Genomic DNA, 13,312 nt, shown 5'->3' with positions numbered 1-13,312 from the left:
TAAAAAAAAAATCTAAGGTTTCTCATATTATAAAAAGATAAATTTATTTATAAAAAATACGGTTTTATGTACTTTTATATATGTACACAGAAATACAATGTGAGAAAATCAAAAATATACCAAATGATGGTAATTTACTTGGTATCAGAAAATTAAGTAAGTAGAGTAAGAAAATATGTTCGATTTTTTCTAGTACTATTTTTGAAAGGAATTTAAAATCTTAAGTTTGAAACCTGTCCATATAAAACTAGTCGCGAAGGGACGAAGTAAATGAAATATTTCAAAAATAAATAAATAAAGAGAAAAATGTTTCTTATTTTAAATGACAGAAATTTATGTCATTTTAAGAGAGATACAGATACAGAAAATTTGAATTTTAAATTAAAAAAAATCACCTACTTTCACTCTCCCATGATTTTCATTTTTCTGTGTCTATCTCTCTACTAAAATGACATAACTTATGTCATTTAAAATGACAAACAAGATACCCATAAATAAATAAATCAGAAATACATAAACACTAAACCCATCATTAAATTAACATAGCCCTAACATGAGTCAAGTCGTTGAACCCTCTGAGTCTCAGGGACGGAGCTTCTAAAATTATTTCGTAGTGCGAAGTGATACTTCTCACTACTTTACACTTTTCTCATTCAATCTTCTACTTCAAGGTAACTTTGATTCCCCTCCGGTTTGCGCAGAACGTGAGCAATTTTCTCTCTCTCTCAAATTTTTTATATTTTTACGATTTTTTTTCTTATTATCTGGTTCGCATTTGCTCAGCAACAACACAGTTGGCACGATTTTTGGGAAATTTAGGATTTAGGGTTATGTCTTTTACGCGAAGGAATTGAAGGCTGATATTGATTATTTTTCTATCGAATCATTGGTACACAGCATTGTTTTTCGCGTTGAAATAGTTCAAGATGGTTGAACGAAAGCAGTTCAAGACGAGGTTATGTGTGCTCTATCAGAGAGGACGCTGTACGCGCCAAAATTGCTCCTTCGCACATGGGAATGCCGAGCTTAGACGATTCCCTGCCTCATATAATGGTATAATTTTCTTCTTTGCATTGCCCATTTGTGATTCTTTGTTTTTTTTTGTTTCTGGTGGGTTTGTTTTGTTGAGTCTATATCTTGTGGATTGAGGTGAGTGGGACATTTGATATATGGTTGATGTTTGTTGAGGGATGTTTGATGTTTGCATAATGCATTGGAAGCAAGGCACGACAGTTTGATTTTTGTTACTTGGATTTTGGGTGGCAGTGCCTTAGACAAATGCATAGCTTGTTAAGGCCTTTTGTGTGTAATAGTGTATGATAACAATTTTCCTGAGTGAAGAAAGAAGGTTATTTGTTTTGTGAAGGTGTCGAGCTCTTTTATTTGAGTAGAATTTTATCACCAGGAAAAGTGGGAAACCACATCAAAAATAAATAAATAATGGACAAATTGGTCTGTCCGCCAGTAGTTAATCATTAAATTTTGTAGGGCATTTTAAACTAAAGGTTTCTTATTGCAATTTATGTTGCATGCGGTCTGCTTGAAAAATAAGGTGAAGCTTAATAATAAAGACTGGATTAACAGAAGTTTTCAGAATGTTAAATATTGCCTTTGAAATCATCACATTCATCGTTCTCCTTCTCGGTCACTATAGTTGCTTTATATATATGTAATACTGATTGTTGATATGTTACCTATCAATTTTTTTCTATTTATGACTTCTTCCACTCTTATGTGGCTTTTTTGTCACCATTAATGCCATGCTACTATAAGCCCGTTATAACAACAGCTAAGACTGAAAACTCACACCCATTACATTAGGTAGTTCCCTGTCTACAATTCTTATTGCTCGCTCATAGGTAGAGAAAAATATTGGAGATGCTTTTAGTATTAGTTCATTGTTATTTTCTTATCATTATTTTGTCCATTTTTCTTTTGGGAGGAGGAATCACGAAAGAAGTAATTTTATTAAAATGGAAAGGCGGAATGGAATGGAATTGATATACCGAGGAGTATAACACTTCATAATAACCTATCTTTAGCTTTTGGTAATTCGTAATCATAATCCTTTATTTTTTCTTTCCCATTTTGTTCTTTTCATAGTTATCAATTGTGTAGCGGCCCACCCCAAAATCAATAGAGGTATAACCTCTATAGTGAAGTCCACGTAAAGGCTACTACACATATATAAATGCTCAAAAATAAAAATTACCCAAAAATTATGCTGCACATAGGCATCATTGGATGATGCCATGACTTGAGTGGGCTTGCAGCCTTGCTGGAAATACTGGAGCTGAACAAAGAGCTAGAAATTCTGGGCAGATACTTGCTGGAAATTTGAAAAATATGTTAATTCGACAGCTCGGGATAAATTACAAGCAGACGATGAGTCCAGCTTTATCTTCACATATGGTATGGGTTAGGTGAAAATAGAGGAACTCACCTTAGCTAGTTGTGTGTCATTACCTACATTGATGAGTGGGTTGCTGGAAAACAGAGGAGATAATTCACCGATGTTGATCTGTCGTAAAAAACATAGCCAAAGAGAGGAATGAGTGGACTTGCTGGTAAATCACCGAAAATGAGTCACAAGAGTGGAGAGAGGTAGGAGAAAGAGGGAGAGAGGCAAGAAATTCGAGATCGAAAGAGAAGCATACTACATAGGATTTGCAAGTTAAAAAGGGGGTGAGTCGAATATATCCCCGTAAAATTGATTATTGCCCTTCCTTCAGCGTAGCGTCGCAATTGTGTTGCTACGGCTGTGATCTATTACCCTGTGTTTGCAGCCTCTACTAAAAACCATCGCGCCACGCAGCGGAAATAGCAGTTGGGTGCATTACCTGCACTTGTAGCCATAGATGAAAAAAGCGGCGCAATAGAACGCAACAATACTGCATCGGTAGTGGATAGCAGGGCTTAACCACAACAAACCGCACGCAACACTACATTTTAATGTTGCTTGCGGCAGTAGCAGCTGATATTTGCAGTAGCATTTTGCAGGAGTAGCGGCGTGATTTCAGCGCTACTGATGGAGGAAGAGAAATTTCTTAATGTTAAGGGTATTATTGTCCAATACTTTAATTTTCTGGGTAGAAAAGACTTTTACCCCTTTTATTTCTGAACCCTACCTTGTTTACAACTTCAACACTCCAAAATATCAATCTACAGCGCCGCCTTTGTTTCGTTCTCTCTCTCACCCATTTTCTTGCTTCAATCTCTCTCTTTCACCCATTGTCTGACAAGTCTATGGTGACACAACCTCTTTGACTAAGGCAGAACCTCATCTTGCAGATTCTGTTTCAATCTCTGGCATCCATCATTCTCTCTTACTCTGTTTTTTGTATTTATCACCAGTGTGAAGGAGCAGTTCTCTCTCTCTCTCTCTCTCTCTCTCTCTCAATTTGTGGCAAGGGAAACCCAAAAACAATATTTATTCTAATCTCCGATGGGTATTATTACTATTATTAATATATGTGATATATCAGTCTGAAACATATTATTAATCTGTTTTTATATATATATTATAGAATATATTATTAATCTGAGTATATTATTGATATGAATATATATTAATGTTCTATAATATATAATCTGAATATATTATTGATACGAATATATATTAATTTATTTATTATTTTATATTGAATGATTATAGATAATCAGACGGTCAAACCCACACCATCACAATTATATTAATATTTTAATATTAATATTTTAATAAATGTATTAATATTATATGTGTAGCATAATTTAAGTATACCATTTATGCGGACTTTCCTGTAGCAGTAACGCTGCTACCTGCTATAGCATTTTTGAGGTTGTCGCTACCGGCTGCTACCCGTTATTAATAACTATGCTTGTAACGGTATAATGAACGATAGTGCTGCTATTAATAACCTAGGTTCTTTTATAGAGTTTTACAAGGTAACACTTTTTTATCTGCTAGATGTTACTTTTTCTCTCTAAATTTAGGCATTTAGTGGATAATTTGATATGCATTATAACCATAATTCAGTCATTAATTAGTTCAATTATTCTTTCGATTTTGATTCACTACTATTATAAGTATTGCATCTGCTTTGATCACATACTACTCTTGTTTTTCCTCTTAGGAATTTTTCTCGAATAACTCCACCCTTGAGTGGAGGGCAATCAATCAGAGCAGAGCATATAATATATATTTTTTAGCAAATTTTATTTCCATCAAACCACCCGGTTTTTGTTATATTTTCTTGTCTCTATGTCTTTTAATGCAATTTTATATCTTCACCATTTAACCTTTTCCTTTTTTTTTTATTACTTCCTTCCTACAACAATGTCATGCTATATTTCTTTTCTGGATGCCGAGTTCAAAAACATGTTCTCGAATGAAATATTTACACAATTTTGAAGAGCTCACCATGTTTCTTCTTGCAGATATAGGTGACTTGTAGATATGTCCTTAGACTATTTGTAAGCCACTAGTCCTATGTCTTTCCTTGTTTGTGGTGTGGCATCTACATAAACCTAAAACTATTATTCCTGTGATACAAAGCTGTTTAAATGTAGGGCAGTCTAAATCTCATCCCATATTTCTGATAACATGCTGTACTTGCATGGGAAAATTGACTAACGATAAGAAAACAAAGCACTGCATGAAGAGAATATCCTGAAAGAGAAAAATGGGAGGAAATAAATTATTAAGAGACGTGTTAACACTTTCACTGAATTTTGTGTAAACTATTTATTCACATCCCCAGCTTCTTTTGTTGACACACTGTTATTCCATTTGTTTATCACTTTAGCTGGATTCCATATTCTTAAAACACTGAGGATCTGGATACTTATCTGATAGACTGGTCCGTATGTCAATTGATTCTGTGTAAGCAGATACAGAAGCTTAGATATGCAATAACAAATAGCCTGTGGGATTAATTTTGGATTAATTTATTCAATGTGAGGACATCTGATCACATTATCTTGTTGAGACTGTTGCATTTCCAGCAATATGGATATTTCATTTTAATTGAGAGATTCTTCACAATGGATTCTGCTGATTGGTTTTTCTTAAAGACAATGCTGGTGTTGTTCATGACATTGTATTTTCTTGGCAATGTTTTTTATGCATCATTACATGAATATGTGGAACTACAGTGCCTTCTGAAGAATCATGATTAGGCTTACATGGATATGGCTGCTAGCATTATATTTTGATCAGAAGCAAGTTCAGTGAATTTCCCAATCATTTCATATATAAATTCTACTGCTTGACTGTATGGAGCTTATGGTATTCTTTTTGGCTGATACTTCTGGATATGGTATGGCTACTTGGACAAAGGCAAAATGGAATTATTAGTGGAGATGATGTCAGGAGAAACCAAATCTTATATCATGGGTGTGGATTTTTATTTCTTAAGCATCTTGGATATATCTCTGAACTTGAGAATGTATTATATCTTACTTCTCAACAAGATGAGGATGTGAACTGTTCTTAATCCATTGCTACCTTGATTACACTTCAAAGATATAAGCAACATACGTGGGTTTTACTATATCTGTCATAATATGAGGGTGCTAGTTTCTATCGCCTTTTTGCCCTTACGTGGGAGGAACTATTACTATTCATTATTATGTTTCTCTTGTTATTCCAATTAATGGTAAGCTTGGTCTCATTATCATTTTATGTTTTCTGTTTGTATCTTCTGAAACATTTGTTGCTTTCGATTTTAGTCTGCAATAGTGGAGCTTCTTTTATTATTGCAGGTAGGAGAGACTATTTAGGTAATGACTTGAGGGATAAACTTGAGAGAAGGCATTTATCACCTCGAAGGTACTCACCAGCTCAAGATGCAAGGAGCCGCCAGACCACTCGTGGTCAGACACATCTCTATATTTCTGCTTGCTCTCATTATTTTTAGTATCATTTATTAATGGGTAATGTACTTTTGCTGTCACTGCAGAAGGGAAATTTTGCAGTAACACATAGAAAGCTAGGATATGCCGACGGATCCTGGCTTTTTTGTTTTTTTTTTTAAAACGAGTGGGTCCCACTTTTTTTGTTTCTGCCACACCAAAAAAAGTGGTGCAGTGACAGCAGAAAAAAGGCACCCTTTATTAATATTGGTGAACCATGGAGGTGCAGTTTCACTATCACTTAAAAGAATGGTTTTTATTTCCATGATGGCAATTTTACTTTTCACATTCTGTGAGACTGATGTCTACAAAACCTTGAATGTTTCTGATATAACCTTTTTTTAGGTTTTAAGAGATCTGTAAGAGATCTTCAGAGACATAGCTTATTTCTATATATTTTGTCGTTGATTTTCTGTAAGCTATGAAGAATATTCATTGCTTCACTATGTTATGAACCTGTTTACCTGTGCATAAATGGGAGTTTGCATTTGTATATGTGGTTTTATTTCTCTGTGCACAGTATTATGTATCTTTGTGCTGATACACACACACACAGAGATATGCACATGCTGTTTTAATTAATGATTTTGTCCCTTTTATCTTTCCTAATGTTCCATGAATTAAAAATTGCAGAATTCAGTCCCTCAAGATCTTTGGAGAAAAAAAGGTGAATCAACATGAATCACTATTGATAATCTTTTGTTGTTGAATGTAAATGTACATTAAAATGTGCTATATTTGAGAGAGAAAACTGAGATTCATAGTTCTATTTAGAAAGAACGGATCGGCATTGATTTGGGAGAAACAACTGTTGAAAGGGGGATGGAGACTGGAAAAATGATGGGGGGAGACTTGATACGAATAATAAATAAGAGATGAACAAATTCAGAAGAAACATGCTAAGCACTCCAAAAGTGATAATATGTACTTCGTCTGCCATGAAATTTTCTACAGTTTTTAATCATGAGCTGATGAATATGAAGTTCCAATATCTTTGTTTTTTTTTTTTTCATTGTTGTTGGCTTTTGGTATTAATCTTCAAAATTATCCTTCATAACAGCCCCATGCTGTTAGCATGACAGCCTTATTGTTTAAAAGTGTTTTTTTTTTTTTTTCAATAATTACAGTGTTAGCAAAGTTTAAAATTTGATACCAAGAACTTGGTGAGGGAATTTATTGTATTGAAATTCCGTCCTCACTCCCCAGACACTTAATGACTGTAATGTGCCTCTCTTGGGCAAACCTTTATTTGTTCCTCTAATATATTTCATTTTGTTTCAGATCCTTATCCATGTTTTAGTCTAAATATCAGTTATGGCTGTTGCAGTGACAGAAGACATAGGAGAAAGCAGGGCATTACTCGCCAAAGTGATATTTCTGGAAGTTTGAAAGCCTCAGATAGAATTCAAGATCAAGTTAAAGAAGGAAAATTGCTTTCCTCTGGTTCTAGAAATACTCTTGAAGAGCAGGTTTATAAATTATGTTTAATCTCTATCACAAATATATGCAAAATATTCCTTTGTTTGTTCTGTGGAATCTCATGTTTGTTTTTATTCTTGGAACTGTGTGCAGCTGAAGAAAGTACATTCAGATATCAACACTCTTGAGAACCGAAAATTCCAACTAGCAGTTAGTTTCATCTCTTGCAGTTGCATTTCTTATCTTCTTTCTGTGTTTTGTCTTTGTTATCATGACATCTAAAAACATTGGTTTTGTAATGTAACCTAATTTTTTCTTTAGTTTGTGGACTTCCAAATCATTTGTTGGTTTTACTGAAACATATTTCTTATATGGTTGCACAATGATGCTTCCTGTCTTTTAAGGCATTGACTAGGTTTCAGCTTTCAATATGTGGAGTTTTATACTCTACAATCAAAAGACGTCTTGGCTTCATTATTTCTTAGTGTATATAACTATCATATGTTGTTAATTAATGATCATAGGGTGTCTTTTGTTATATTCTCTCTCTCTCTCTACCTAGTTTATTGTAAGCATTAATTTTGATTTACATCCCACTCCTGTAGTGTAATATTTGGTGGCTGAAGTTATGTGGATAGTGTTTTTAATGGAAGGAATATTCATTAGGTTTTTGTGGTTGGTATCTATGTTTTAAATAGTGATAGGGATTAATTAAACCTTAAGGCAGTGTTGTAGAAGCTTAGCCGGAGTGTTTTTTTCAAAATTATACAAACATATAAAATATGATTATATCAGACAAAATTTAATATATAAAATTTAACTTAAAATAAAGCATTGTAGTTTCCTCTCTATATTAAATACACTATTATGATTGATAAGTGAAGTGAACTTTTTTCTTAAATTAAAAATATGCTTTGAGAAAAGCAGTAACTATTAGTATCAAATGCAATTAAAATAGGGCCCAAAGGTGGACTGATAGTCATAGGCGACATCTGTAGCACTGCAATTAGCTATGGCTTCAGTACATTGTTAACTATGTTTTATTATAAAATAATATATCAAAATCTAAAAGGATGATAATAGTTTAATACATTGGAGTTTTTCTGGCAAGCTACAAGGTGTGCCTCTGTGCACTCCTTGATTATGCTTTTTAAAACAGGTTGTTACTTGCCCGCTGATGAAACTCAGAGTACGTCTTAGAATTTTTTTTTTTATTTTTTATTTTATGATTATTGTTATTTTTCCCACTTCTAGATAGCCATATTTTGCTTTTGTTGTGGAGAGTTTGAGCAAGTTTGTGGAATTAATTATTATATCCCCTGTCTGGTATAGTTATCGATGGGAAGTTGGGATGGGATGGCAGAGTACTTGCTTTGTAAGTTTAATCCCTGTTCAGAGAGTACAGATTGGAGTACAAAGTTATCTTCAGTGGTTTGATGCTTAATTTTGATACTGATATCGAAGTGTTGTTTGAAATGATGTCTTGAGAATATTAATGAAATTCACCCTCCAATCCATTGGAAAAAGAAAATGTGTTGTTTTTTTAGTTGTTGCTAATTATGCTGTTGGAGTTGGAATTAAATTCAAATCACATTTTTGACTTGGGATATACAAATGCATCTTTTTAAAGGTCTACCTAGATGAGAGTGTTCAAGAAGTGGATAGCCTTAATTCTAGAATTCAGGAACTTGAGGCTCAATTGTGCAAAGAGAATGAGGAGTGTAAAAGGTACTGGAATGTTTCAAAATGTATATGGTGATAATTTTTATTACCCCTCTCAATTACTTTGACCTTTCTTTATAATGATCTCTTTCCTGGCATTTCTTTGTTTCTTTGCTCTCCCTGGAAAACTCAGAATTACTTCAAGAATAAGGAAGTTTGTTAGAGAACACAATCATAACTCACAGTTACAAGATGAACTGAAGAGGCAAGTTACCATTTTCCCCAACTTTGTGCTGTAGTATGAATTCATGTCTTTTGATGTTCTTTGTTTTCTTGAATGCATTCTTTGTTTATTTATTTTTTGTAAACTCATGTATTCAATTCGCTTGTTTCATGTATAGGTCACAGGTCCGACTCCAAAGGTTTGGAGATCAGCTTGTCTCGGACATTTCTAGAATTGGTGCCAATGAAGAAGATTTAAGCATTGATATTGTCAGCAATGGTGAGAATACTGGTCTTCCTGCAATCATCAAACATAATGTGGAGCAGAATGATGTATCTCCCCACATGAAAAGACTGCATGTTGAACAAGATGCTGTAGAAGAGTTGAAACAAGGTATTAGTTTTGAAAACTATTGTGATTTTGGCTGTTTCTTGTTTACAGAAATACTGTGTCCTTTGTAATAGGGACTGAATCAGAAATTGGAAAAAATAGGAAGAAAAATGGAAATTTTATTGTTAATGCTCCTCCCCCTAGCTCTGAATCAGTGAGATTCCAGAGTCACGAGGACAAGAAGGAATTACAATGGTATCTCACTTGACCCAAGATTTTGAGAATTCTGGTCTCTACCTCCAAATCCCAACTACCGTAAAACAAAATCCCCCAACATTCTCTCTCAATCTCTTTGTAAATACAGTATGATTTTATTGAATGAACCTCCTCTGGTAATCCCCCAACATTCTCTCTCAATCTCTTTGTAGCCTGTTGATTGGAACCAGTCTAGAATAGCTGGAAAATACAGTATGATTTTATTGAATGAACCTCCTCTGGTAATCCCCCAACATTCTCTCTCAATCTCTTTGTAGCCTGTTGATTGGAACTGGTCTAGAATAGCTGGAAAATACAGTATGATTTTATTGAATTAACCTTCTCTGGTAGCAAGAATGAGTCTTGCTTGCGGAAGAGATAGCGGCTTATAGTATTATCTCCCTAACAAAAGCCTAATTGAATCTCTCAATCCCGTCCTTTATATATTGGTCCAAGTTATTCACTTGCTGCACTGACTGTCTAATAATTATTTTGCATTTCAGTTACAAGTCAGTTAGAATAATTCCAACTTCTACAGCCCGCATGCTTCTTATTCCTTCTAATATAAGTTGGGTTATTGGGGGTTTACTAATTGTAAAGAACCAATTCAACCCAAAAGCTTAAGCTATTGGGTGAGGCTACATCAATGGTTTTATATATATCTCAACACGCCCCTTCACACGAGAGTCCACTGGGCTTGAAGGGTGGACAATGCACTGGCCCACCTACCTGTGCAAAGAAAGAAATTCCACTAGAAAGAAAGTGGAGGGCGGTGAGGATCGAACCCGAGACACGAGGCTCTGATACCATGTAAATAACCAATTCAACCCAAAAGCTTAAGCTATTGGGTGAGGCTACATTAATGGTTTTATATATATCTCAACACTATCACCTGTCTGCCAAAATCTGTTTTCTAACTAATAATCACTCACTCACTCTAACTCCCTTAACTGAGAGTGGCCTAATCGGCCCATTGGTCTCCCGCCCTATGTCTCCTAACATATACTTTCCTAATTCGGGTCTGCTGGTAACAATTTGCTAAACAAAAGACTTGGAGGCTCAAAACTGGAAATTTCTTCCATCTATATGTGGGGATGTATCTGTCAGACCGCCCATACTCAAGCAAGTATCTGTGACCTTTTCTATATTGTGAAGAATAATGCAGAGTTGTCCGTTAAGGGCTTATGTTTTATAACTCATGATTTTGGACCACAAGCATTTTGGGGATTGTTATTCAGTGGTTAATTATAAATGGACTAGTTTCACCCAATTCTCATATAGTCATATGCTTGTTTCCTGTTAATATTCAATAAGAACATAAAAGTATACATGTGTACAGGCTGTTCTAGCTTAGTCTGTGTTGCCTTGGTAGTAAATATTCAATTTTTGCTGGCCTTGCACTAGAGATATGGCAGACTGCTTGATGCTGTTGCAGATTGCCAAAATCATATCTTCATAATTTTATCATGGATTTTGATTGTCCTGTCAAGTGAATGTATCTGATAATTAAACTTGGATACTATTTTGATCGTTAGCTTGCTTAGGTATCATTTTACAATAATTTCATTTGGAGATAAGCACATTTCATTTCAGCTCGTGATTTCTTTATCATCGTGTTTTGCTGAATATGTTTCAATTTTTCTTTTAATTTGGCCACCAGTCATTTTACAATAATTATCATCGTGATTTTTTTTTGGGTTCATTTAGCACCGACCCCAACTAATTTGAAATAAATGTGTTGTTAATTTTGGCCACTAGTCATGGTTATTGTAATTGCACTTTTGATATTTTTTATGATGTATCTGTAACATGCAAGCAGATAGATTGAAAGATGGGCATTTTGTTGAGACAGCAAGAACCAGAAAACGTTCTCGTTGGAATTTGGATGCTGAATTGAATGACAGGGGTAACGAGGGTTTTGAGGCCCCAAACAACGGAACTGAAGTTAATAGGCCCCCAGATCTTGAAGGCAAGCACAAGAGAGGAAAATGGAATTCTTTTAACAATTTTGGTTCAGAAAAGGTACAAATTCAATTAATTTCATGGTAGCTCTGCCTCTGCTCTCTCGATAAAATAAACCTTGTTTTGATGTGTTGCATTCTTCATGTTTTTGTTTCTTTGGTAATGCCCTTTTCTTTTGTTTCATACTTTCATTCACACATTAAACAGCTGTATATCTTGCGTGTCTTAAATAAGATTTTCGAAAGTTCACCATTGTCATTGCAAATGACCTTTTCCATTCTTAACCATCAATATGCAGTTGAAGGAACCCAGGATTGAAGTACCATCAACCAGCATGGCAGCTCATGTGGTTGATGAGGAAGTTGAGATTGAACTTGATGATGGAACTGATATCAATGAAACTGCAAACACAGTGAATGAGAATGGGGTGGCATTTGAAGTGAAGGGCGTATCGCTTATGTTTCCCCCAGCTTTGATTCCTCGTACCAATTATTCACAGGTTAGTTCTTCTCAGGGGTACATTTTTCACTGCCTTAAAAATTAGCACTTTTAGCAAGCATTTGTAAGAGTGTTTTAACTTCATGTGCAGTATGAGGGAAACGACGAGCAAGTGGATGTGGGTGTGGATGGTCGTGATGAAGAGGCAGCGGGGGCACATGTGGATATAGTTTAATTAATATTAGTGATTTCTAACTTCTTTTGGTGGCTTAAAAGTAGTTGTTGAAAGGGTCAATATCTTGAACATAGTATTTTCAAATGGGATAGGATGCAAGATAGTGGAACAAGAAAGAAGTAACTTAAATATTTTTTCTATGTTGGATGTAATGATACATTTTGTATTAGTGGATATAAATTGTTATCCAATGCTTTCGTACATGCCATATTTATGGTTTTGCTTAAGCTGAATGTCTCTATTGATTGTAGGACTTGATGATGCTATATACCATGTAATCCTCTGATGTTTATGCTCTTTTTTCCCCCTGTTCTTTTAGGCATTGGATTTGTTTTTTTAGTTACAAATCCATAACTTGCAATTTTTACATTTTCTAAAGGTTTTTTGGTTCTCCGTATCAAAAAGATTACTAGGGATTTTAGATGATCAAATTCACATATATACTGCCCCTTTCTATTCGGTCCGTTATATCTTTGTAGGGGCTAGTGTCCAAGATCCTGCCATGATTCTTGTTTCGGATGGCCCAAACACTGTAGCGGCCCAGCTGTTCAGGCCCAGTCCTTAGCTCCAACCTGCGTCAGCCCTAAGGGCTGACGTGGACCCTCTCATCTCCCAACGTTGCAGCACGTCCAAGGGATACACCGAAGTGTCCCATCTTGGGACGCTAGCCCCCAAAAGCGACCGCCACAGGCACCTTAAAGGGAAACTACCCTTTTGCCCGGTGCTGACATCGCCAGACGCAGAGGGCGCAGCGCTGCCACAATGGCAGCGCCAACACGCCTAACACTGCCATCATGAGAGTAAACCCCAAGGAAGGTTGACCCCCTCCTCACCAACCCACACCATTTTCCCTATAAATAGCCCCCAAGGGCACACCTTGAAGGTATCTTATGTAT

At 35.3% G+C, this 13,312-nt stretch overlaps 1 protein-coding gene across 3 annotated transcripts; it reads left to right on the top strand.

The window, feature by feature from the left end:
- Positions 1 to 562: 562 nt before the first annotated feature.
- LOC133307929 (zinc finger CCCH domain-containing protein 13) lies at positions 563 to 12,637 on the top strand. Of its 3 annotated transcripts, none has more exons than XM_061508510.1 (12): positions 563 to 671; positions 898 to 1,053; positions 5,743 to 5,853; positions 6,526 to 6,559; positions 7,220 to 7,361; positions 7,465 to 7,521; positions 8,942 to 9,039; positions 9,167 to 9,238; positions 9,375 to 9,589; positions 11,601 to 11,803; positions 12,042 to 12,242; positions 12,333 to 12,637. In XM_061508510.1, exons 2-12 carry the CDS (start codon positions 927 to 929, stop codon positions 12,414 to 12,416), a joined length of 1,344 nt encoding a protein of 447 aa, XP_061364494.1. In that variant the 5' UTR covers positions 563 to 671; positions 898 to 926; the 3' UTR covers positions 12,417 to 12,637. The 3 variants fall into 3 exon arrangements, with proteins under 3 accessions (XP_061364494.1, XP_061364498.1, XP_061364486.1); XM_061508514.1 differs by having other exon boundaries at positions 567 to 704; positions 11,634 to 11,803; XM_061508502.1 differs by having other exon boundaries at positions 567 to 704.
- The last annotated feature ends 675 nt before the right edge of the window (positions 12,638 to 13,312 follow it).

The sequence above is a fragment of the Gastrolobium bilobum genome, unplaced genomic scaffold, assembly GCF_033153095.1.
Source record: "Gastrolobium bilobum isolate Gb01-03AN ecotype WA unplaced genomic scaffold, APGP_CSIRO_Gbil_v1 utg13926, whole genome shotgun sequence".
NCBI classification, from domain to species: domain Eukaryota; kingdom Viridiplantae; phylum Streptophyta; class Magnoliopsida; order Fabales; family Fabaceae; genus Gastrolobium; species Gastrolobium bilobum.
The sequence above is the reverse complement of the archived record's forward strand: the minus strand, read 5'-3'. Positions and strand labels throughout refer to the sequence as shown.